A 26,107-nucleotide genomic window follows, 5' to 3' on the forward strand; every position below is an offset into this window, starting at 1 on the left:
AAGGAGGAGTGCTGAGTGTAAGAGAGGGGCTGTGGTAGCATTTAAGGCCTGAGCGGGCAGTCCTAAAGTAGTCAAGAAGGGTCCAGAACAAGGGAAGACATGAGAGAACTGCAACATGAGAGAGATTTGACTGCGAAGACCAAATGGGTAGGGAAAACGGGGAGTACCCTGGGGTCCATCTCTTGTTGCAGCATCTGACAGCAGAACCCTTTTGGATAGCCCAGGAGCACAGTGTGATGATACTTGGTAATAGAAATCAGTAGTTCCAACGAGAGACCCCGAGAACTTCTGAAGCAGTCAATAAACACAAAGAGCCAAGATAGAAGAGTTTGGGACACTATAAAAAACCAGATACTGTGGTTGACCGACCGCCATCCAGGCGGCATTCCTGAACTAATGGGAGGGAGGGAACCACAGTCCTAAGTGGAGTGATACCAAACTGTGGCTTGTATGGCTGATGGCGCTGCGACTGTTGGTTCAGTCAACCCTAATCTCTCACTCAACAAGATAAAAAGTGAAGTGACATTTTCATTGGTTTTGAGTCATATGTTGATCTCTCCGCTGTCACAACAGAAACACATTGGTCACTGGTTCCGTTATGAAGGCTTTCTGAACCACCAAATAACAGAAATAAGTTATTACAATCAGATACTAGAGGATACAAAAACTTACCCTATCAACCTTCATTATTTGGAATCGTTGAGAGATGTCAGCGGTGTTGGCCGGCAGTCGGGATCGTCCAGACACAAATCTCATAAAAAGAACTCTCTCCTCATTTGAAAATTCTTCCAGTGTCTGCCAGAACCACTGCACCAACTGATGTTGTTCATCAACTTCTCTGTAACGTACAACCTTTTTCAGGACATCAACTGAGATCTCTGGCATCCCACATACCATTTGTTCCAATTGCTTTGCAGTGAGAAGAGACAGCAAAGGAACAGGCACTATCCAAGACATTCCTTCTCGCACAGCAGCAACCTAAAAGGGAAAATACAGCAGAGCTGACGATCATCCAATCAAGACCCATTAAACTGTAATGCAACAGTGTGTGCACAGAACAGCTCTTTAGACCCAAATAATCAGGGAATACATATAAAGCACATATGAGTTATAGGAAATGATTTTCGAATAAACACAAAAATGCACAATTTTTCCCAAAGGGTGATACACGACCAGTGTGTTATTACCTGGGCATATACGATCTATGGTTTCAGATCCCAGAAACATTCAGTGACTTCATCTAGGGTGGCAACTGAGTTGAGAAGCTGAACGAAACATACATCTGGGTGGGGGTGGGGGGAGACCATTAGGGGATGCAATGGGTGCCCTCTGATCTGAAGCCTGATATTCCGGCGCAACCCTTTTGGCACAGCCTGTTGGACAAGGCCAGGAGGGTGCAGAAACTTGTGTGGCGAGATATTTATGTTTGCTAAAATATATTGTCAACAGAAGCACAGAACAATGCAGTGCTTTGGTTCACTGTATATTTAAGCAAACATAAGCCGCTCAGTACATGGAACTGTCTTTTGAGTGAACACTCCACGCACAAGTAGGTTGCTGTGTCCTGCAAGTTATTTTTGAGGGACACAGCAACCTATTTATGCAAGGAGTGTTCACTCACAGGACAGCTCCATGTACTGAGCGGCTAGTGTTTTCTTAAATATACTATCAACCAAAGAACTGCATTTTTCTGTTCTTGGGTTGACTAAATGGGACCTGAGCCAAAGGCGCCGAGCTGAAACGGCTAGCGCCAAAATGGCTGTGCCAAAACACAGAGTACCGCCTCTGATCTTTCTCCCCAATCCAAGGCCCCTTCTCCATAGATGTTTGCAAAGACTAAATCATCAGTGGGGTAGTCCACACAATCACAGGAGGCAGCAGGGTACCTGAACAAACCTAGACTTTTTTGCAGAAAAAGGAAAGTGGGCAGAATAATGGGATGGGGCAAAGTGATTTGTCCTTCTCACTGCGAGCAACGGCCGAAGAGGATACCACAAGGTCGCAAATGGACAAGGAGAAAGATAAAGTAGAGGCACTGGAAAATAACCAGCTGGTGGGGGGCTTTCTTGAAATTAAATTCAACGTGTGTTTGAAAGTTTTGTTGGAGGAGACTGAATGATCCCTGAAAGTGCATGACCTGGAGAACTGTGAAAGACGCTGCAACCTCCACAGACAAGGAATGTCGGAGAAGGATGGTGAGAGCCTACAGGAACTGGAAAAGACGGTACAAGGAATTGTGAATGGCCTAGGCAGGAAGTAAGCCTCCTTTAACAGAGTGCATCAGGGTGAAGGTTCACCTGGGGGCTCTGGAACAAAACTGTCAAAATGCCATTATTTCAGGGAGAAATCAGAAATGTTAGCAAATACAAGAGGGAGAGGTGAATTTGAATATGAAGGGTTCAGGATTCATGTGCTTCAGGATTGATCAGCTTTAACACGGATCAAACAAAGGGGGTGTAGCCAGTTTACAGAATGGCTGAGAACACAATATCAGATACAATTGGGGCTTCCCCCTTTCTCTGTCTTTTGAGTTTCAAGGCGATGATTATAGGATCACCTGCCAAGATGAAGCAGGCAAGGCTTTAAAACATCTGGAAGAAAAACATGGAAAAAAAGCAGGCGACTCGGAAGCAGAATTGCAAGGAAGTTTTTTGTGGAAAGACGTTAAGAGATCTAAACTGCAGATAAAGGATGTTTGGAACATAGGGGTTTCCCATGAAAAATAAAAAACCTAGTGTTGTCTTACACCTCATTGATACACCCAAAAGAGGAGGGGGAGCAGGTGTCTGTACCTTAAAGAATGCTATAGAGCAGCACAAATGAGGGTGCTAATGCAACACTTGCTTGCAGAATTAGATAAGCAATGGGTTGACTAGGAGAATGAAGTTCCGGTGCCAGTCACATGGGAGAGTGGCTCTGGGTCCTGGTGTAACATCTTGGTGGGAGGTTTTGTAACCAACCGGTATGGGACCACTGGAAGAAAAGGCAAAAAAACATTTGAGTGTCTACCTAGCCATCCCCATTTAACTATCTGGGCGCCACCCAATCAGAGACCTTATCCAAGAACCATAAAGGTTCAAGAACTGGTATGTAGCAGGCCTAGAACGAGTGGGCCAGCTGTGGGAGAAAGGCAAGTTTATTAGCAAGACCCGATTGGAGAAGGGGCTGAATATTAGACCCATATTGTTTTTCTTTATCTACAGCCCAAGGAGGTAAATACTGAACCTAGGTGGGTGAGCCAGTTCAATAGAGATCTTACTACCTTTGACAGGCTTTTACATGACATGGCCATGGGACCACAAAGGGGCTGATCCTGAAATGGAACTATCATGCGCAGTAGGTCATATCACGATGGAAAAGAGACAGAGAAAAATATCAGGGGTGGGGGACTCTGGAACTATGTGCTGTAGAGCATGGAAGTACTCCATCGCCTCACAATGTAAGATACATGCTAAGATGTTTTTGGACTCAAGCCACTCTCTTGTGGAGGTTGCGGCGAAGGAAGGACATATTGCCACATGTGGTGGGTCTGTAGTTACTCTAAAATATTATGGAAAGAAATCCTGGCATGGGAAGGGAGTTCAGGGAATTCAAAGAGAATGGAGTCTCATAATTGCTCTTTTTGGGACACACGAGGAGGATGATTGCCTAAGTCAATTACCTCATATGACACACAACTTCACCCACTGGAAACGTTCTTACTTGCCAAACCACAGGGAGTTATTGGGAAATGTGAAACGTATCTGATATTAGAAATTTAACGACATTACTACATCATTTCCCTAAACACCTGCAATTGGAATGGCTTCCTTCTCTAGAGAAATCTAGTAGTGATTTACAAGAGGGAGGCAGAAAGCAGTCCACTGGCTTCAATGATTGCTAATCTGGTAGAGGCAAAGAAGCTAGAGGTAGTGTTTGAGAGATTTAGACAAAAACCATGTCCTTATATTCATGACTGCAGGCTGTAAGGGGCAGTGTTCTGTTCTGCTGGTGGTGGGTTAAGGACAAGGGTTAAGGGCGGGGGGGGGGGGGGGGGGGGTATGGGTTAATCCTTTTCTGTAATAACTGGATGCGGTTTGAGGAGAGCTCTTTACCTTTCTACCTTTCTGTCTTCGTTTGATAAAAAGTAAGCCAATTTTGATGAGTGAATAATCTTGAATATGGTTCTTGTTATAGAATCAAATAAAACTCCATTTGGAAAAAACATACCGATGTAGAAATGTGTTACAGCACAAGCACACGTCTACGAACTTGCCAGTGGCGTCTCAGTACATCATAATCATTCCCCTATTTATGAAAATGCTGAATAGTAATGAGGCATTGGGTAACGATAAGAGTGGAAAGAAGCACATAGCAGTGTTTCAGGATCACCATGATGGTAATGTTCCTTTTCTCTTCCCTCTTCCTCTCCCTTGCGCAACTATACTAAGTGTACCAATTGACCTTTTTGTATCTAAGGTAATGTTCTATCTGGTGGATTAGCCTTTCTGCCCACAGACGATACCTCTTAGAAACTACCTCCAGGTGCAAGTGTGACTTTGGAAAGGTTTTCTGCCATAGGGTGTGCACTGCAATCCTGCTCTGCATTGTTGGTGCCTATGACTCTGGATGTGATGTCATGGGTTCCCCCATACTCAGACGTTAAGAAGCCTCAGAATGGCCACAGGTTATGAGCATTCTGTTAACAAGATGCGGCTGACAGAATCTGTGGTAGGAAGGAATCATCCACCAGAAAGAACATTACCGAAGATGAGTTATTTGTTCTGCTATGGTTTCCATCCACTCACAGATTCCTCACCCGAGAAAGGCTCCCAAAGCAGAATTCGGAGGAGGGACAAAAGTGAGGAACCAACACCTAAATAATGAAAGCCAGGAGGGACCAAAGCAGGTGTCCTGAGCAAACAATGAATGCGTGCAATTATTTAAAAAATGGTTCTTTTTATTTTATTAGTTTATAAAAATTTTGTACACTTAAAATAAAAAACAATCATAATAACATTAATCGGTCACAAAAATTAATACAAAATACAATAAATCCACAATAATCCATAAACACATTCAATTCCATTAAAAAGAGAAAATACAGTCAAAAACTTTTACGCAAAAGCCATCTTTACAATGAATACATGATTGCAAAGGGTCTAGGCAATCTCCACCACATTTAGATCTTTTAAAAAGGATACAGTGTATTTATCAAAGAGGTTGAACAACCCTCTAGTACCCTAAACCAAAAAGAGGGTTCATTCAAATAAACCCCATCATGAACATATGTTGTAACGGAAGTTCCCTTTTCTGTTGTAAAACAGGGCACAAAATAAAAAGATGTCTCAATGATTCCACTCGAGAATGGCAAAACCTACATAGATTGTTCAGACATTTCCTTCTCAAAAAGAGAACCTCCCTGGTATAAATGGGGGTCAACCTTATTCTATAAATGTTCTCCTCACTCGTCCATGGGCACTGCGAAATGCAGACTGGCTGTGTACCTCTATATTTATTTCCCCTATACAAGTCACCAAACAGTTTACATAGGCACCGCTTATCACATGTGTTAAACCAGTCTGAATCCTAAAATTTCCTTTTTGCAGCAATCAGGTTGTTAATAGGTCCAAACTGATATTCTCTTTCGCAAGTGCCCTGTGATATTTCTATTTAAAATTAGATAAGCAGCCAAAAAGTGAAGACTCCATTTCAATCCCAAGCAAGTAGTACTGGCTGCAGTATGGTGCTGGCAATATTATCTTTCTGTATAGCGCTAAGGCATCCATATTACAACACACCTCATAGACATTAATCCTAACGCATAAGAAAATTAGCATATGCACACAGCTAGGCAAATTTAGAGGTTTCCTCCATATTCTCCTTTCCATTTTTTTAAAATCAGACAATTCAGAAAACAAATTGGTCTCCGTACCATAGTGAATAGAGAAGTTTTTAATTATAAAAAGTGACCACTGGGGTCAGTGTAAAGCAACAGTATTTTCAAGCAATACAAGACATTTCTGAACAAAATTGAGTCCCTCTATCAAATTAATTAGTCCTGAATAGCTACTATGTTGGAGGCTCTAACGTTACCAGTATAAAACTCAAGTATTCAATGGATTGAGCAACATCCAACTGATTTCCTCAGAGGGTCCAATTGAACTTCAAAACCTTCAAACTTTGTTAGAGCATAGATTCGGACAAATTAACTTTCAATTTTTTCTCAGTGGCTTAACCATAGAAACAATTTAGCAGTCGCTGCAGTCCTACTTGGGTTCTGTCCATGATTAGGACATCATCTGCATATCCGAGCCATGGACATTTTACCTTACACATTTTTGGAGGAACAAAATAAGCCTGTTCTAAGGTTTCACCCAGGTCCGAGATATACAAATTAAAAAGGCAGGGGGCCAAGACACACCCCTGCCTTCATCCTATCGCTGTGGGGATTTCCCCCGAAACTGTCTGGTCTCACTCTAAGTCTAGTATTTTATTAAATATTTTTTTATTTTTCAATAACAATACAAACAGTATCATTTCTAAGACAATTGCGTATTGGCGATAACTCCCCCCCCCCTCCCTTCCAAATAGACCAAGTTCGTAACAGTGTGCTGCAGTTTGTGTACACCCAGGGTTAGCGTGGACTGTCCGGGTCTCCATCGGTTGAGCTATCTTCCTTCGTGCGGAACAGGGTCACCCGTGAGGGCCACCCACTGTAATAAATTTTCAGAGGTGTCTATTTTTTGCTGTCTCTGTGCTAACTCCCAGGCCCCCGTTTCGGCTGTGGTCCATCTGCGGAGGTCCTCCCCACCACGTTGCAACGCTGGGGGTTTTGGGGCATTTCCAGGCCATAGCAATTCTTCTTTTTGCTAGGATATACATTAGGTTCTTGAGTCTGTTCAATGGCCTGGTATCGGCCCAGGATGCAAGCTTTGGGGGATTGCATGTCTAGTGTTATGTCTGCTTCGGCTGCCTTGGCGTGGATCTGTTTTCAGAATGCTTGAATTGCCGGGCATCCCCAGAACATGTGGGTCATTCCAACCGAGGGTTCTTGGCATTTGGGGCACACTGCAGCGCCCGCACTGCTAAATCTGGAGATGTCTGGAGTGAGGTAAGCCCTATGGATGATGTAGAATTGTATGAGCTGGAAGCGGGCGTTTCTGGATACCTTTTTATGGTATTGTGTAACGACCTCCCATTCATTGTCCTCGAACATCGTGCCAAGTTCTTGTTCCCATTTTAGGGTCTCGTAGAGCCTTGAAGTCTCGTGGCCTCCCTCTGCCACGCTCAGCAGGTTCTCGATGGCTTCGTGCCCGGTGTCTAAGGCCTCCATCTCTGGCCATCGTTTGGAAAGTCTGCTCACTACTGCTCCGTGTAGGAGGAATTGACCTGACGGTATCCCCGTGGTTTCCTGCAGTTCGGTGAACTTAAGAATGCACAAGATCTCCCAAGGTGGCAATGCCAAAAGGTTCCCATATGTTCCTTATCGCTTTCTGGCCTTATGGTCTGGTTGACATGATTGCAGCTATTGGAATCTGCGGGGACTAGGGGTCGGCCAGTTTGCGGTTTTGCAGGCCCGTTTCCAAATCCGGGTGCCCAGGTGGATTAGGTATGGGTCTTGGTGACTCTCCTCCGGCCTGGTCCAAAGCAAGTCTCTGAAGTCTAGTATTTTCATGAATGTGCACCAAAATAGTTAAAAGGGGTTCTGGAAAATTCCAACTTTTTAAATTTGTCCTAAGACGGTGCCTGTCCATCATTTCAAAAGCCATGAACAGAGGATCCACATCTTTCAAACCAGCCCACTCTATTAACCCATTAATCACTATGCCATTAGAATCTGTTGCTATGCCTCTCCTGAACCCTGTCTGGAATTTAGACGGTTAGAGGTTACAATCTATTCTCCAATCTCTTAACAGCATTGAAAAAAACGTTACTCTATGAGTCCAGAAGGTCTATTGGATGGTAGCTGAATGGGGAGAAACAATCCTCCTTTTTGAAAATATGGACTATGGTAGAAATCTTCCAGGAGTCTGGGATAGACCTAGTTAATATCACATTCTTAAAAAGTGAAAGCGGCCCAAAAATCCGGTGCAATTTTCATTAGTTTGTTGCACAATCCATTCAGTCCCGGAGCACGAGAGTCTGAAGAGGAGTGAAGCAAACCCAAAATAGTCCCTATAGACAAATTCAGATCCCAACTGCCCTCATAACTAGATACAAAGGACTCTGTGGAGGTAGTGTTATATGGCTCCCGAAAGTGGGAACTCCATGTCAACTCTGCATCTCTACATCAAAGAATCAGGACCCACAAGTTCCTAGCATCATGCTTGACTAAAATCCCTAGCATTTGCTCACCATTTTGTTGGGCTAACATAAATCTATCAGACTTCAACAATTTTTATATTTTTGTTTAACTTTCTTTATTAACTTAATTTGCATTAATATTTCAGCAGGGCCTTCTCTTATTACTTTTACCTCCTTTCTCATTTTTCTCTTCCTGCATTGCACCTCACTGTTGTATTTGCCACTATAAACTTTTATCACCTTTTGATTAATAAATGCGGAAAACAATTCCACAGAAAAGGCCAATAGTTTGAATTGAAACGTAGATGAGTACCACAAATCTATGATTACATCATTAAATTTAGTTAGAACCATGGGTTTCCATGAGATTCGTTTTTTCTTCTGATTAATAGATAAGTTGGTACACATGGACTTATGTGATTGATTTAAAGTCACACTCAAATTACCAGTTAACATCCCTGTCTGCACTGTCTGCACTAGCCACAATCAGAAACTGATTGCATCTATGAAAAAGCTTTTCAGTTAAAAAGATGTGATCAACAATGCTTCTCTTATCACTATGCCATTCTGGATGGCTAGGAATTTCACTTCTGACCTGCCCATTTAAAATCAATAAACCCCACTCACTGCCCCGTGCAAGCCGAAAGGTGATGTACACATGCTACTGGAAACTGTACTTCCAGGGATCTCCCAGATTTAGAATGGTACTTCCGTCTTCACACTGCTAAACTGTTCCAGCGACACAAGCCCATACCATAATGGTTGGAATTTTATCAGATGACAGGACTCTCCCGTGTGAATGTCGTGTTTCATATAATTCAATGGTCATTTTATTCATGTACAAACGGACCGCTTTCAGTGCATAAATCAGACTTTGCTTGAGGCAGGGCACACCTCATTTGATTTTGTTCACCAGCACTTTCTCACGTATTGGAGAAGATTATAGTGATTAGTGAAGCAGGTTGGTTTGCCTGGATAAAGACCCAGAGGGTCGAAACACGTGTGTAGGCTGATTACTATGCGTGATACTTGCTTAAACTGGTTTGGGTGTCGCAGGACACCATTTGTCTAACTCCTGGGATTTGTTCACATTACGATTTGATTATCCATCAAATTAAATCCATCTACCACTCTGCTGTTGGTACCCTATGTCTCCTTACCTCCCGTGACTCCATTTCTACTTCGCTCTCTCACCTTGGCTGGCTACCATTTCACTCCCAGCTTAAATTTAACTTTCTCTGCCTTGTCTTCAAATCCCTCCATGTTCTTGCTCCCCCTTATCTCTCCTCCCTTCTCTCTTTCTACTCCCCCCCTCCCTTCGATCCACTGACCATTTCCTTCTCACTGTACCTCCATCCCCATGTGCCTCCTCAATATAGAGAAAGTGGACTCCTCTGCGCCAGCAGTAGATGCCCGAACCACCCGACTACCAGGATCAGGGTAGGTAGACAGAAACAGAGTCCAATCCACTGCTGAAGCAGGCTTTATCCAGACTGAGGGGGCCAGGACCAAAATGGCAATGCTAAACTAGAAGAGGGTCTCCTCCTTGGGTAGACCCAGCTCCAGGATGTGAGTTAAGTCATGTTGCACCATGGGCACTGAAAGGGCAGTAATCGCCCAGCATTCTACTGCTGCCTTTGCTAAGGTACACTGAATGGAACACTGACCTGTGCCGAAATGAAGGGAACACTTTTTATAAAGTCAACTCTGGCAATATATCAAAGCCATTGGTGTCCCAATGATCGAAAGCCAGGTTGACGACAACATCATTCTTTGCGAAGTCTCCAATGACTCCCTCTGTAACAGACTGAAGGCCAAAAGGGACAGTGTGTCCCTCCTCATTAAAGATATGACCAAATGTAGTCTGATACAGATTTATCCTTACCTTCCAGAGTGAGTAACAATCAAGAACCTCCTGAGAAGAAGCAGTGCTGTAGTACTCCAGCAAAAGGCAGAGACGCAGGGTGCAGCCCTAGACCAATACGAATGTCTCTAGGGCCAAACCAAGCTCCCAGGTGCACGGTGGCAGGCTGAAGGGGGTTCTCTACTGGATTTGGAAGGTGCATTGGGCCCTTGGTCTACAACCAGCGCTATCTGCCTTAGCGAATATGTTGAGTATCTTTTGCTGGAATTCATTCCAATTTGTTGAATGTGGAAGCTAGTGGGGAATGGTCCCTGATCTAAGTGATTACTCAGAGTCAGATGCCAACTTCTGGAGCAGGAGTCACAGTACGATTTCTTGTGCACGAGAAGAGGGCTGGCATTTGGAGGACAAAGTACTTGGGCAGCATAACATCCTTTGATTCTCCGACCTGTACTCTTGGTATTTTTCTCAAAAGTGTTGGGATTCCTCTGGTTCCTGGTCAGTGGACAGGGGTGTCAGAATGAGCTGGGCACTTAGTTGAATTTTACCTGCATGTGTGCAGAGAGGTGAAGGCCTTAACAACGTGCTCTCTTACATCGTTTGGGTGTATAAGAGCTGGCTTCCTTGGTGTCATAATCTGAATCCAAATGCAGCACCTGTATGGGTCCACTTGCACAATCCATGCAAGATTGGAAGCCAAAGATCTTCGGTGAGACAATAGTTTCCTCAGAACAGTGGACATGGACACGATATGTTACCCTAAATGTGTTTATGCCTTGTTTTTATTAAGTGCAAAAAGTTTGAGGGCCTTCTGATTGTACATAAAATGTGCAGGGTAGCTGATTAAGTCACTATGTTTGGTTCTTGGCAATCTTTGTTGGTGACATACGACAGTTAAATGCAAAGTAGTAGTGTTATAAAGCAGTGTATGAGTGTGCAGAAAAAAGGAATTGAGGTCATTGGGCCCCAGCCTGCTTCATATATACACCATCAATTAAATTGCATCCAGTGTGAAGAGAACCGAATATTGGGAGCTGAGCCAATGTGAAGTTGCAGCACATCCCCTGGTGGCTGAAAAAGACCCAGACCCCCAGTCTTGTGGCTCGAGAATTTTTCTAAGCCCTAGGAAGCTCTGGGAGTAAGGAATCATTAGAAATCAATGTTTCCGAGTTTGAGCTTGCCGCCGACTTATGTTTTTCGAAAGCTTGAATGAGTCCCTGGAAAGCATCATGGCTGTGTCAAAGCTTCAAGGGAAATAAGTTAGATAGAAATTAAAGGAATTCCAAGGAAATGGAAGGCTATTAACATTTCTGAAGGGCTTATAGTAGGTATAATTTTTCCCATCATCCCAAATGTAGTGAACAATAGCCATGCGTTCTTAGACCAAAGATATTATTTATACCAAGGAAGTATAGCGACAGCACAGGGAAGAACATTATTATCTAGTGTACCGTTTATAAAGAAACAGGTAATCCACAGAAATGGCGATACCGAGTTCAATTCCAGCACAGTATACTATAAACAGATTCTTCAAAATCATTTAATGGAACACCCATGCAATAACGATCCAATAAAAAGGAAACTGAAAGTCACTTGTACTCCCAGTTCTCCAACACCGCAATCTACAATTAAAGCCAGAAATACTGGAACATCTGACCCTACGCTCAGGGTCACCAGAACACTCTTTGTAAAGAAAATTCTCTTTTTCCAGAAAAGCATAGTCAATGAGTTGCACCTACAGGGGTCAGCAGCTATTGGCTCTCAATATCTTTGTTTTGGATCACTCCTAAAAGCTGCAGCCAGCATATTGAATAGTCAAGGGTCACAGGAGGGTTAGTCCAAAACATATGAAGAGCCACAGGTTCCTGAAACCTGCTGTAACAGGAGAAATACGCCTGGGTACTGACTATCAGCACTATAATACCGTTCATTGCAGAACAGGTGATGTCTAGGAAAGATTGACATGCACCAGGTCAGCGAGAAATCTATCCACACAGATCTCAAAGGTAACAATAAGCATTGCCATTTCTTCAAATGATATGCCATAAGTGTTCCTGAGAGCGGCTAACAAGCAGTGCTACTATGTCATTACAGTTTTCAAGCACAATACCTTCCTCAATCAGGCTACTGCAGAAGACCTGCTAGCAAAAAGAAGCTGCAGTGTTGAACTGGTGGAGCATTTTCAGAATGGAGCAGATACATGTGTGCTGGACGTAATTAAATAATACCCCTGACGTTACCACTGGCATAGTGGGAATCTAGATATTATGCAGAGAGCAAGTCAGAAGCATCAGTACACTAGAATAATCTTGCATGTGAGCAGTGGAAAAATATATGCTTCTTGATATATACAAACTAAGTTTGGCACCAAGGGAGTAAGATGGTGTTAGTATGCGAATATGAGAAAATACTAAGGAGCTAATGCTATGAAAAAGTTACTTATTGAAGATAATAAATATGCAAGTAAATGTTTCTCACTCACCTGACGGTCAATTTCATGAAGCCTGTACTCAATGGCTCTTTCGACATACTCTTTCCTATTTGAAAAGGTAAGTGGGATACTGTTCCCACCAGGGATTATGGGAACCATTTTAGCATCAGCACTTTGGCCAACAAATGAATCAAGAGGAATCATCTGAAGAAAAAGGAAAATGAAAAAGAATGAGACACGAAGAATGAAAAGCAAAAGGTACAAAATTACATTCTTAACTTATTTCTGAAATCCAAAAGATAAAAACATCAATTTCAGGAGTGCCAAATGCCAATAACCTCATCTTGTTAGTGCTTTGACTTAATGCACAGGAAATGCTAAATAAGTATGCATATTTGAAAATGTACTTGTGCCAAATGCCAATAACTGTTGAGATGATTTCTGAACTCTGACCTGGTGGGGGTTCAGAAGGCCAGCCTAGATCTTCGAACAGGGTAACCTTCTGGACAAGCCAGACCAATCAACGTATCATTGGTGGTGGTCAAGACTAGGACTCAGGAGGGGTGAGGGTGACTGAAAGCCCACAATGAGCACAGACAGCAAAGAACACTACAAAATTCTCCCAGTCAGGTGTATATATCAAAAATAAATATACATTTATTCAAGACCTTTGACATCAAACACAAAGTAAATATCAACAGTAATACTTCAAACCAATACAACACTACTATAATACATATATACAATGCCAAGTGGCCTAAAGGATTAGTGCACAGAATGGGCCCACAACCTAAAAGGAAAGGGAGCAAGCAGTGGAAATAGACTTTAGCCAGTTCTTCATCAATCAATCCCTAACTAAGAGGCAGTCCAGTTCCTACGAAAAGTGGAGCCTAATGCTCAAAAGTACTTTCAGACGCTGGTGCATGCTATCGTGTGGTGCAGCAAAAACGGGTTCTCTTGCAGGGGCTGTAGCAGCTGAGGAAGGTGGGTGAGGCGATGAAGAATAAGTTCCCACTATTCGTGGAGGGTCTCTCCAAGAGGGCAGAAAAGGTTCCAGGAGTTGGGATTAAGAGAGTAGCACAGGCTACTTGAGAAAATATGAGTGGCCCTCAGGGGACACTCGTTTGTATAAATGGATGGATGCGCCAGGGGCCACTGGTAAGGGTTGCAAGTACTCACTGACCCCCGGCGCACTCCGGACCAAACTTCAGCAGTCGAGTCCTCTACGGTTGCAGGTTCAAATGCAGCAGTTCTGCGGCTTTCACTGGCTGAGAAACATTGCTTATCCGTGGCAGGACAGTGACAATTTCTGCGCTCCCGATGAAGGGCTCAGGCCAGTTTCACTGCAGCAGGATCAAAGGCACATAGGGGCACAGCAGCAAGGCACCTGCAAAGTTCGTCACCACGACTGGGCGACACGGTGACCGCGTGTACTCTGGTTCGGGTGCTTTCTCTTTATTCCAGACCTGGGAATGCCAAGTGTACGAAATTCGGTGTGAGAGTGCCGTGAACACAGTTTACTATCGACCAAGTTTCAAGTGTCCACTCGAAATGGTGGCAGTTTCAGAGCAAAGGTCCTGCGCAAGCTGGTCAGTTCACTGGTTGGTCTAGGAACACTTCCGAAGAGGCTTGCTTGCAGGTTAAGATGAAGGTGCCATGAATAGTTGTTCTCACTATTCAAATGGGTCAAAGCGCCTTTGCAGACCTTCTAAGTTCAATCAGATGCAGAGGGGACATGCGGGACAACAGCAGGCTGAGGGTGCCAAACCTTCTAGCGGGTCACCAGTGGTTCCTAGACTCAGCTTCTTAGTTTTAGGATGCTTGGATCCTATCCTAGGTTAATTGAGAACTCAAGATGTCGACCTGTTATGGGTGTTTGGAGCTTTCTCTTATCCAGAATCTCCTTTGCGCCAAAACGAAGAGGACCCAATGGGAGATCTGCTCAAATACAGGTACACCAGACGTGGACCAATCACGGACCATGGTGGTCCCAGTCATTCCCAGCACACCAGACTCTCTGGCACCCAGGATGTGTATTGGAACTAGACAGTCCAGCCCACATCCTGGAGGCGCACACACAAGGCATGCAGAAGCCCGCAAAAGATTGGCGTTTCGTGGGAGACTGCATGACCAGAATAAGGGCTGACCTGGGGAAGGTAAAGGGACAAGATGGCCAAAAGACAGCACAAAGAAACTTGTGGCATGGCCATTTCGGAGCCAGGCCACCTTCCTGTGCCAACCGCGAAAGGGTTAAAAATATGCGAAAAGATAAGCTGCCACCAGCCCTGTCCAAGGCACATCTGCACTTCCATCAAAAAATCCTTTGAGGGCCTCTGGAAAAGAAAGGTAGATCCAAGCGCACTGTACTGTGAGGTACTTTGTGCACTTGTAACATGTTGCAGAAAAGCTGCAACATAGGAAAGGACTAAGGGAAACAAAGTCTCCCAGTATTGACTGTCTTTAAGGGCATGTTAGTTTTGCCATAACAAAGTGAGCGAACACCCAAAGGTGTGCAGAATAAGGCTGTGCACCACTGGCAAAAGACAGGCTTGGCTTGTCAGACAATAGCAAAAAGTTGGGGGGTACACAACTGGAGGGTGAATTACACAAATGGGAAACTTTCCTAAAAATAACCTTGCTTTTTTAGTGCTTTGACTTAATGCACATGAATTGCTAAATAAGTATGTGTATTTGTATATCTACTTGGACAATGTCCTGTGTTAGTTTATTGTACTTTAAACCAAACCCCTGATCTTAGTCTGAGGCTTACTGCTCCCGGAGAGACTTTGGTTAGACTTTTGCGGTAAACCTTCAAAAGGCCCACTACAGTTGGCTTCTCAGAACCCTACACCAGAAATGGTTCTGAAAAACCTAACAAGACCAGGAGAAAAGAAAAAACGTTTGGGTGACATTTGAAAACCTCAGGATGGCTAAAGATTGTCAACGGCTCACATTTTCGTAACCTAAAGCAAGGTAAACCTTGCTGAATCAGTGAAAAAATGAGGGGTAATAAAACGCCAGGAGATTCTAGGACTAGTCATTTGGACCTAATAGCTCATTATTTCGCAGATACAAAAAAAACAAGTAAGGACGAATTAGGCCTAAGGAATAATTCAACCAGTAATGATTGCTGTACTTTACCTCATGGAAGTTTTCTTCAGTTATCCCACTGTCTTCAATGTGAAGAATGCTGTTTAGAGTCTGCACATATAGCAGGTCTACCTCCTCGAGATCTTCCAACGTTAGCGGGATGCAGCACAGCTGTTTCCAAACCATTGGGGCTAGGTGAAGATCTAAAGGTTTCTTGGTACGAATAGCAACACCCATCAGAATGCCCAGGAACTTGAATTGCATGAGATGCTCATCTAGACACGCCGAAGGATTCAGAAGGAACCTACCAAAACAAATACTACAACTTTCAGTTTTTAACTCAGTGGGGTAAACGGAATCACCAGGAAGTTTGGTTAAAACATGTATGGTTAGTCTGAACATATGGCATACTCATTTCCGGCAGTTACATATTCATAGGCTTTGTGGTCCAACTGACATACCATCTTCAGTAACTTTCATGCTGTGGAAACACAGACTAGACAAACATAATAACATCAATATCACAGACAAGTTAATGGTCATTTAGATCACTCTTCTAAACCTGAACATACATTTCCTTTGTATGTAGTTTTCACTGTATATTGCTTCCACTCAGAAATAGGAATCTCCCAGCAAAGGAGTGGGATGGCAACTGTGGTGCAGGTTAGGGTGAACACAGCAAAGGAATAAAAAAATGGACATGTAAGTAATTTAGCCCAATCACGTACATACTTCAGATGACATCCATCATCTTTTATGTGTAGCATGGCAATACCATACCAAGCATGGTATGTTTGGTGTAAGTGAAATATGATGCTTTCATCGCAAGAGAACGATTTACATAATTTGGTGTCGAATAAAAGCAGATGCCTAATAAAATGTTAGTAAATTGGCTTTCTTATGCTGTGCCATAATGCACTAATACCAAATTAAGAGTGAAGACGTGTGTGCCTGTCACTCTGCACAATGCCGTGCATGGGCCAGAGACCGGGGCCACCACAAAACTACCCTGAAGCACTTGCTAGTGCAGCAATGCACACAGTGTCAGGCTGATGAAAGCAAACAATCCATTGCCTAATGGGCAACTAAAGACAGAGTCCTGTGGGACATAATGAAGATCTTCACTGCACCCAGAGGGCTGTCCACAGCCCAGGTTTGATTAATAAGTAGTGAGGGGAAAACAGAGGCAACCAGTGTTGGGTGGCACTCCTCCTGCTCATGGCTGGTCATCAAACCCTGTCCAGAAGGCGAGTCACCTAGCACTCATCACTGCAGGCGGTCACTAGGGAAGGAGGAGTAAAGGCGCATTAGGAGGTGGCGCGAGAGTGTAGAGGAAATCTACAGGACCAGGCAGGTAAAAAGGTGCTAGTGTGCAGGCATATTTATGTGTGGCCTGTGTGAGGCAGAGCAAGAGAGTTTTTGAGTGCACATGTACATACACACACTGCTATACTTGTGAGAAGCTGACCTTTAACAGTCATATAATGTTGGGCAGCCCCAATATTTTGACTCATGTCTGTTAGACAGCAACACAATCACAATTAAACGCAGATCCTGTATTATCTAAATGTCGACATACTTTGGTCTTCGCAAATAGCACATATCAACAAGGTGCTCAAATGTATAGTAAATAACATATAAGGGCACACTTTGTGTCCTCAATTGTAGAAATTAGTCTAAATTAAACTGTGGGTTATCCCCATATGGTGCCTAGAAGTACAGCAATGTAGAATTGCTAAAGTGAGTGAGTGATGTGCGGGCAGAGAAGATTGGTGAAAGTATGAGGTTGCAGGGAAATGTTGAGAGCACCAAGAGCAACACTTGGGCATTACTGAAGCAGATTGTGATCAGACCCAACACTGAGGCATACATGGGGTCAAGAAATTGGCACTGAGGGCCAAATAGGAGCAAGGGTGGGACAGAACCGTGAAACCAACCAGCATGCTAATTTGTTTTAAAGTAGCAATGCTGGCATATATATTGAATCAAACCTTGTGATTTTCTTTAGGCACAGCCAGCACCAAAGGTTTTGGCAAAATGTAATTAGGTACTTTTGGTGACTTGCAACTCGGTTCCACTACATCTTTTAACAATAATTATTTAAATGAATCAAGGCCTTGAGGCTAGAGTAAGGTTTGGACGGCAAGGTCAGCTCACAAACTACTTCCCTATCTCAATGGGCAATCAGCAAGCTGGTGTTCTGAACACTTTACTTTTTCATCTTTTCATGAAGTCCTTAAATCACGATCTTCAGCTGGCAACATGCGATACCCACTGATTTAGTACAAGAACCGTATGTTGGCATACACATTTGCAGATTACTGCCTCAGCATATGCAGGTTTCATGACAAAACTGGATTTTACTTTACACATCAACTTCAATGTAGATACTAGAGCCCAACCTCCAAAATCAAATGATGTAAAAACAAAGAGCAAAGCTTAGATATCGACGTTCTCATATCGGGTGGTCGACGCATCATAAGTCGGGGCAAGAAAGAAACAACCATTGGTGATTAACATGAAAAAGGGTCTATATCCTTTATATATCAGCTGCAAAATATATTCGAATGGCAGTGGTTAGAGCTTTTGTTGCTGGCCTCCTGGCCCAAAGCAACACCTCCATAATGTCTTCCGAGGGGCCCCAGTCTTAAGTACCTTAGCCTTTCAGAAATGACTAATATGAAGAATGCACATATATCGAATCTTTTATAACGAGAAATAGATCTAAAATGTATGTGGGGGTGGGGTAAATGGTTAAATCTTGTGGGGCAACTGTTGGGGTGGGGTTTTAGGGGTGGGAGACAGGGGTTTGGGGGCTGATAATTTCGATAGATTCTGTTCATGTCTCTGCATCACCCACTGTGACAAGCATTTGATCTGGTGAGGACATTGATTTTATGTGGCTCAAGCTAGCCTCGTCTTCATTTTATACCATCTTCATCGTTTAGCAACTTTTGTTTTATAATTAAATTAAATGACATTTTATTTATATCGCGCTCCTAAGTGTTTCAGAGCGCGACCAGGCAAAAAGGGAGGGGAACAAGGGAGAACAAAAAAGAAAAACAGCAATCTTACTAGGCCCAGTGACATTTAAGAAAGCGCAAGTGCATGGAAAAGGGAAAAAGGGGCGAAAAGTGCATTGAAGGGGGGAGTCGAAAGTGCGGAGCAGTGTAGAGAACCACAATAAATATTAAATAAGATAAATAAATGCATAAGGGCGATAACCCATGGTAGTGCAGCCAACAAGTGGCAGGTGAAAGTAAGTCAGATAAGGTATATCTGATAAGTGCAGAAGAAAAGTGAGGGGGGGTGACATTGTATGGTTACAGATACAGAACCCTAGTGCAGGGTGTGGCCTGGAGGCGAAGCTGGAGAGTGGCACGGTGAGAAGGTAACTGGGCACAAATTACAGAAGGCGGCCAGGTGAACAGTGCCAAGGAAAGAAGCAGATCAACAGGGGAGAAGGGGGGGGGCAAAGGCAGAGGCAAAGAGGAAGGTCTTAAGGTGCTTCCGGAACCGGAGATGGTTTTCCTCCAGTTTCAAAGTGGCCGGAAGGCTGTTCTAAAGGGAGGCACCATGCGAAGACAGATCTGCCCCCAGCTTGTTTCTTTGCAAAACGACTGACCCTGCGGGAGTAAGAAGTAGAGGAGCGAATGGCTCGAGAGGGGAGGTTTTTACACAGGGATAGTAGAAGGTATTTTGGACCCAGGCCCCAGAAAGCCTTGTGTACAATGCAGAGGGTTTTAAATTGAATCCTTGCATCCACTGGGAGCCAATGAAGGGATTTCGGATTTCAGGGCTGGAGAGATACGATCCCAGGGCTTGAGGCCAAGGACAAGTCTCACAGCCCTGTTCTGGATTAGTTGTAAAGGGCAAAGAGTGGAGGCAGGTAGATTAAGAAAGAGGCTGTTACAGTAATCCAGTCTGGAGAGAACCAGAGCTTGGGAGACAGTGAGCTTCTGAGGGAAGTAGAGGAAAGACAGAGTACCTCTGAGGAGGTGCAATAAAAAGTGTGACTTTTTGGAGACGTCAGAGATGTGTGTGGAGAAGGAAAGTGTAGAGTCAAAGATAACACCAAGGTTCTTAGCCACGCAGGTGAGGGTAGGTGGAGGTCCAATGGAGGCGGCCAAAGTGTGAGAGGAAAAGAAGAAGATGGTGTACCAATAAGGAGGATCTCGGTCTTGTTGGGATTTAGACATAGATCATTGGCAGCACACCAATTTTGAATGGTGATTAGAAAATCAGAGATGAGGGAAGGAGAGGAGGAGGCTGAAGGAAGCCTGAAAATGACTTGGGTGTCATCAGCATAGCACTGGAACGTTGAGCAGAAAAGGGAGATGCAGTAGGCGAGAGTTGCCAGATATTGGTTGAAAAGCCAGGGCAAGAGGTTAGACCCCTGGGGACACCACATATGGCGAGAGGGATAGAAGATAAGAAGCACCCAAGTTGTACCTGGGAGGGTCGATCAGAAGGAAAAGAGGTCAGCCAGGCCAGAGCCTGATCAATGATACCCAGGTTGTCACAGAGACGATTGAGCCGGATGGTATGGTTGACTGTGTCGAACGCAGAGGAGAGACCAACTTGGAGTCAAGGTTGTAGAGCAGATCTTCACAGATGTTCAGGAGAGCAGTTTCTGTGCTTCTGGCAGCTCTGAAGCCAGATTGGTGTTCATGGAGGGAGCCAACAGTCAGAATGAAGATTAAGCTGAGAGATGGCCAGCTTTTCCAAGAGCTTACCCAAAAAGGGAGTAATGGAAATTGGGCGGTAGTTTGCCGGACAAGATGGATCAGCTGTGGATTTCTTGAGGAGAGGATGCACAAGGGAGTGCTTCAGAGGGGAGAGTTAAGAGCCTGAGGCAAAGGAGAGGTTGCAGAAATCGGCAAGGGCCAGAGCAGGCCAGTTTGTCAGAGGATGAGCAAGAAGCCCTCCATTTCCTCTCTGCGGCTCTACACTTCCGTTATAAAACACACCTACATCTTCAATCACTTACAGCTTTTCCCCAATTGTTAGTTCTTGTCCAAAGGTATTCCCCTGTAAACAAATTCCTTGCTGCTCAAATTATTACTGTATGGCACAGTGTTGCATCACTTATCTTGAGTAGTTCTATTTGTCTGAGCAGATCTGTCACCTACTCACCTTCTCTTGCAGTATTCACCCTAATTATATATCCCTGTTCACCCAGCAACACAAGTAAAGAAGCTACCTTTCAGGTGTTTATGATCTCAGCCAAGTTCCACATTTGTAAAACAATATATATGTATCATTTTTTGAAAATAATTGATACGTTGTCTTAACAGCAGAAATGTTATCATACCCAGCAAGTCTCGGCAGCCATGGGAAATTGGACAAACGTTGATGCTTTTTTACTCTAATGTTCTTTGGCTAATTCTCCCAAATTAACACTTTGTACTGAAAAAGGTTGAAAGTGACTTTCAGGGCAGTCCTTGATTATATTTAATTAACACAATACCCTGGTTGAAATAAGGCAGATGGCAGACAAATGTTACATTACTTCAAACCTTGCATCTGTCTCTCTGCTTTATCACATTTTAATGTAATAGTTTGTTAATTGCACAGATAAATTCCATTCTCTTGTGGAACATGTTTAACTGAAATGGAGATCCAACATACCTATCTCTGTTGTATCCGACTTCTGCTGTTGCATTTGGAGATGGAATAAGCAGATCAACCACACCTGTTTCAAGTTCCTTAATGATTAAAATATAAAAAGAAATTATTACATGCTAGTTGTAATATCAGCTATCAAACAGTGTCAAAATAATTTCACTATGCATTTCACAAATTCGTTCTAGAGTTGAATCGTGCTTTTTCTTTGGAAAGTCTAATGCTGGCCAACACATTTAATTGCAACACATTTCGTTAATATGCTGAGACAACGATAAAACAGTAAGAGAAATTTGGAGTCAGAAAAGGTAAGGAACAAGTCCATGGGTCTTGCATGGATTCACATGCTCATGAATATTCCCTGTGGTCAGGCTGGGAATCCTCGGTAAAAAGAAACCAGTTTATCTTTAAACTTAAACTGCTTGTCTCCTCTACAGCCCATCAGTGTCACTTTGGGTCATACTGCCCCCAGCCAATGACACACGTTCTCCTAAGCTACTCCCCTGCTGGTGGCCATCTTCAGATTTGGTAGCGTACATAAAGTGGCAGTATGAAACAAGAAGAACCAGAGAGGGGAAGCATTTGAATTCATGCAAGACCCATGCTGGAGAACAATAGTTACATGTAAGTAACTTGTTCCTTCTCTAGCATGGGGTCTTGCATGGATTCACATGCTCATACGATTACACAGCAGTACATATACACAACCGCCGAAGGTGGCAAGGCTCACAGAGGCAATACCCTTACGCCTGGAACAGACTCACCTCAAACAAACAGGTTTGCGGAGCACCGCTTGGTTGACCTGGGACTCGTCTCTGGAATCCCTGTCAAGACAGAATCATTTTGTGAAGGTGTGGGTAGACCTCCATGCAGCAGCCCTTCAGATGTCGAGCAGGGGAACACCAAAGAGAATTGCTGTCGTACCTTCAATGGCGCTGGTGGAATGGTCTCTCGGCTGGCCTGGAAGCGGTCAGCTAGACAGACGATGGCAATGCATGACACAGGCAGAGAGACACCTGGAGATGGAAGCCTTAGACGGGGCCTTCCCATGTCCCACAGGTCCAAAATTGACAAAAAGTGGAGACGTCTTTCGAAAGTCCTTTGTGCGTGCAACATAGAACTTCACGGCACATGCACTGTCCAGTGAATGCAATTCCCTTTCAGCAGGCGAAGAAGGATACATGAAGAAAGCTGGCAGTACCAAAGGTTCGTTGAGATGAAAGTCCAGCGCGGAGTGAGCAGCAGAGTGAGGTCGCAGACTGTGGCAGACCGTGGCCTGACCACGGCCCCTAAGGGCAAAACTACCTGCATGGACTTACAGCCTCGCATAGACGAGACTAACAGGACTGCCTCCGCACTGGAAATTTCGAACGAAATATCAATAACATCAAGAGAAGAGATGCTGCTGCCATCATCGCGAGCGGTTGCAGGTACGGCGTTTTTTCCCCCCTTCTTTTTCGGCAGTTGATGGCGCTTTAAAGTGTCCTCCTGCCTCCGATACCCTACCCTCTCCAGCCTTCCCCTCCCCCCCGCCCTTCACCGCTTTGTCAAAATCCCCCCTCCCGTAACTTTCCTTCCCGTTATTCCCCCCCTTTCCCCGTCCCTCTCCCTCTCTTCTCGCCTTACCTGCCCGCTCGCCGGTGTCGAGGCAGAAGCAAATCGCCGGGTGCTCCGGCCGTTGAAAGAACCTCTCCCGGGAAGAGGGAACCCCCGGAAGCATGGTGAAAAGCTACCGGCACCAAAACGGGTGCCGAAACGCACCATTTCAACGGATCAAGCCGAGCTCGCCATGGACTCCAAACCTAAGAACGCGAGGCTGTCAGCGAACACCCCCAGCTGCGGTGACTTCTCCATCGAGACGGGAACGGAGCAAGTTCTGACACTGCCTTTGGGGATGCGGAGTAGCCATCTGCAAGTGGAGTCCCCGCCGACTCTTTCTCCCGAGACGGTTGTGCCGCCCTCTCAACCTGTGTGTGGTTCTCTCGCAGGGGAGGGGCCCCAGGCCACACCGAAGACGACGGATTGTGGCTCTCTGGTTGTGCGCACCATGAACATCAGCAGCCTAAAGGGAGATATCGGCCAGATCGAAAACCACACAGAACCGTGCTCCCAGATGGCTACTGCTACTGATGGCTAGCCATTACATCATACAAACAACGACGGTAACGAACAACACATAACGATTGGCCCAACAGGGGCTGTAATGAAAACCCTCTGCGCTGCTCAAATACACAATGTGTTACCACTGGAAAATACGGAGAGTCTGACAGATGAGCCGCGACCAACACAAACTCCCTTTAATGAAAAGAACGGAAAAATATTGTATTGTAAAACTCTGCACCGAAATCCTGCTGTTTTCGATCCTGTCACGGACGGATGCATTGAGGAAATTGTACTGGCTACTGAACTGGGAATTTCCAGTAAGAGCCCTGAAAAATCTACAGTTGCATGCATTCAAATGAAAACTTTATCGAAAAGAAAAAAAGAAAAATTGGGAGTGCAAAACGAGGGCCAAAACACTTTACCCTCAATGATGAACACCAAACCTCACCGATACAATCACAACAAGGTGAGAAGTAGAATGACCTCAAGACCCAAGGCTCCCCTAAACAAAAAAATGGGGCCAAAATTTGGACCTACTAAAGTTTGTACAGCGGCAGCTCTGAACGACTTCTTCAGGAAAAAGACGGAGCTACGTTTAAACCATCAGCAAGAGTTGTCGGACTGCGAAATCCTAGAGAGTTTGGACGAAGCAGAGGTAAATCCATTAAATTTTGACTGCCCTGTAGTAGAAGACTTCATAACTCCAGAATCTCCGAATACCATCTTACCTATGACACAGGCAGTGGTCACTCTGCCACTTAGATGGCACCAGGGGTGTCGCTAGGGGGGGCTTAGGGGGGCTATAGCCCCGGATCATTTGCTTGTAGCCCCGGATGAAGATCACGGGGCTACAAGCAAAGGCTAGCCCCGGGCCCGAACATGATCCGAACATTTTTTCTGCCGCCTGCAGGGCTGTGCTGGAAAGGCGGGTGGGCTGCACTGTGTGCACACACTCATAGCAAGGTAGATAGATGCAGCAAATTAATCATGCAGGCAGGCCAGGAGGCAGCGCAGCAACGTTCGTTCGTGATTGTGAGTGACACGATTCGAACATAGCTGCCTGCCTCCTGGCCCTGGGCTGCTACTCGTGCTGCTGCCTGACAGTCTGCGCTTGCGCAGCAGGGAGCCGAGCCACCGCCAAGGCACAAACGCACGTGCCCTGGGCTGGGTCTTTCGCTGCATGCGCACTTGCGCAGCCACAGATCAAGCCAGTAGCAGCTCATGCCCAGCCTCGTGTGACCCTCCCCCCAAGCCGTGTCAACGCGCCCCCCCCACCCCAGTGAAGCTGCCGGCATATGCACTGGCGCCAGGCAGCTAAGGTAGGTGTCGTCACCCTGTGTGGCTTCGAAGTGTTACAGACTAGTTCTATATGTGCCCAGGCGTGCATTTGAATCGCGTTCAGCCCAGTGAAACTGACATGCGTTCGGGTTGGCCCTTTTCATCAGTGCCCTTGTGTGCCACGCCAGACACCTGAAATCAGGCCAGGCAACAGGCCACGCCGGTGTCTACCGTTTAGTGCATTTGCCCTGCTTCTACGAGATGCCAGGCCTGTCACTGAGCTCCCTGGCCCGCACCATCCTCATGACCCAACTTGAGAATCAATACCATGGCACCCTCCATCCTCCTGTGGCCAGTCGCTAGTTTGGGGATGCAGTCTGGATTGCAATGGTTTGCAGGTGCTGCTGGTTTCACTCCGCACAGCACATGGGGGTGAATGGTTCTGGTGATGTTGGCATAGCTCTCAACTCACCCGCTTTTGGCATGTGTCACCCGCCTTGCAAAGGGCTGACTCACCCGCCAAGCCTCCTGCACGCCCATTCATTCCAATGGGTGTCTCACCGGCCAAAAACAAAATCGGGTGATTTCACCCGCCTTTGGGAGACAAATGGTTGAAAGCTATGTGTTGGACAGGTCAGTTGAGTTGGCTGTGAGTGTGACTTAGCGGGGTTTGCTGGTGGGTATGCAAGCAGACTAGAGGTTTGGCCCATCAACTGAACCAATACCGACGTGTGATAGATCGATGTCAAGCACACCGTCAATCACGCACATCATGTCTGGGTGGTTCAAACCCATCCTAGCATGGCCATTGCAGTGTGCGGCATCCAAACGGCCCTGCTGCAAGCCAGGTGCAGGGGAGGGCGCACTGCTGCAAGCCAGGTGCAGGGGAGGGCCCACTGCAACAAGATGGCTTGCAGAAGGTGCCAGAAACAGAAACGCTCAGGTAAAGCATGATGGTTTCTGTACTTTTTTCCATTTCCACTAGTCAAGCAGGGATGGAAATGTAAATAAAAACATTGACTGGGGCCTGGGATGGGTCTCTGCCAATTGAGCATACTGCACCCCTGCGAGTGGGTGTCAGAGGGCTGACCCCAGCCTTCCGCCTGTGTGGGTGTTGTAGGCCATTGCTTATGTGAGTGTCGGGCGCTCGTCCGACACATCCATATGCGTGGAGGGGCTGTCTGCAGTGCCAGTCCCTTGGGCTCGCAGCCAGGTAAAACCGGAGGTGGTAAAACAGGCGGTGGTTCGTGACGCCACCTGTTTCACCACTGGACTTAATTATGGAAGTTAAAGTATAACCACCACTTACACTGGCGGTAACGGAAAAGTCGGAATTACCGTACGCATTCATTCCACCCATTACCATTGGAGTCCAATGGGACTCTAAAGCTGGACTAATCAAATGAGGTGTCAAATTGCGGTTACTGCAT

At 45.1% G+C, this 26,107-nt stretch overlaps 1 protein-coding gene across 10 annotated transcripts in view; it reads right to left on the reverse strand.

The window, feature by feature from the left end:
• Window positions 1–26,107, reverse strand: part of HERC1 (HECT and RLD domain containing E3 ubiquitin protein ligase family member 1) — a 3,379,312-nt gene that overhangs the window by 30,553 nt on the left and 3,322,652 nt on the right. For all 10 annotated transcript variants that reach the window (XM_069624399.1, XM_069624403.1, XM_069624396.1 and 7 more), the window contains exons 74-77: window positions 21,303–21,379; window positions 15,723–15,975; window positions 12,633–12,785; window positions 673–978 (exon numbers count right to left, since the gene is read on the reverse strand). In XM_069624399.1, coding sequence (XP_069480500.1) covers window positions 673–978; window positions 12,633–12,785; window positions 15,723–15,975; window positions 21,303–21,379 — 789 coding nt within the window. The remainder of the gene's footprint in view (window positions 1–672; window positions 979–12,632; window positions 12,786–15,722; window positions 15,976–21,302; window positions 21,380–26,107) is intronic.

This window comes from Ambystoma mexicanum, chromosome 11 (assembly GCF_040938575.1).
Source record: "Ambystoma mexicanum isolate Mex_15411 chromosome 11, UKY_AmexF1_1, whole genome shotgun sequence".
Taxonomy (NCBI): Eukaryota; Metazoa; Chordata; class Amphibia; order Caudata; family Ambystomatidae; genus Ambystoma; species Ambystoma mexicanum.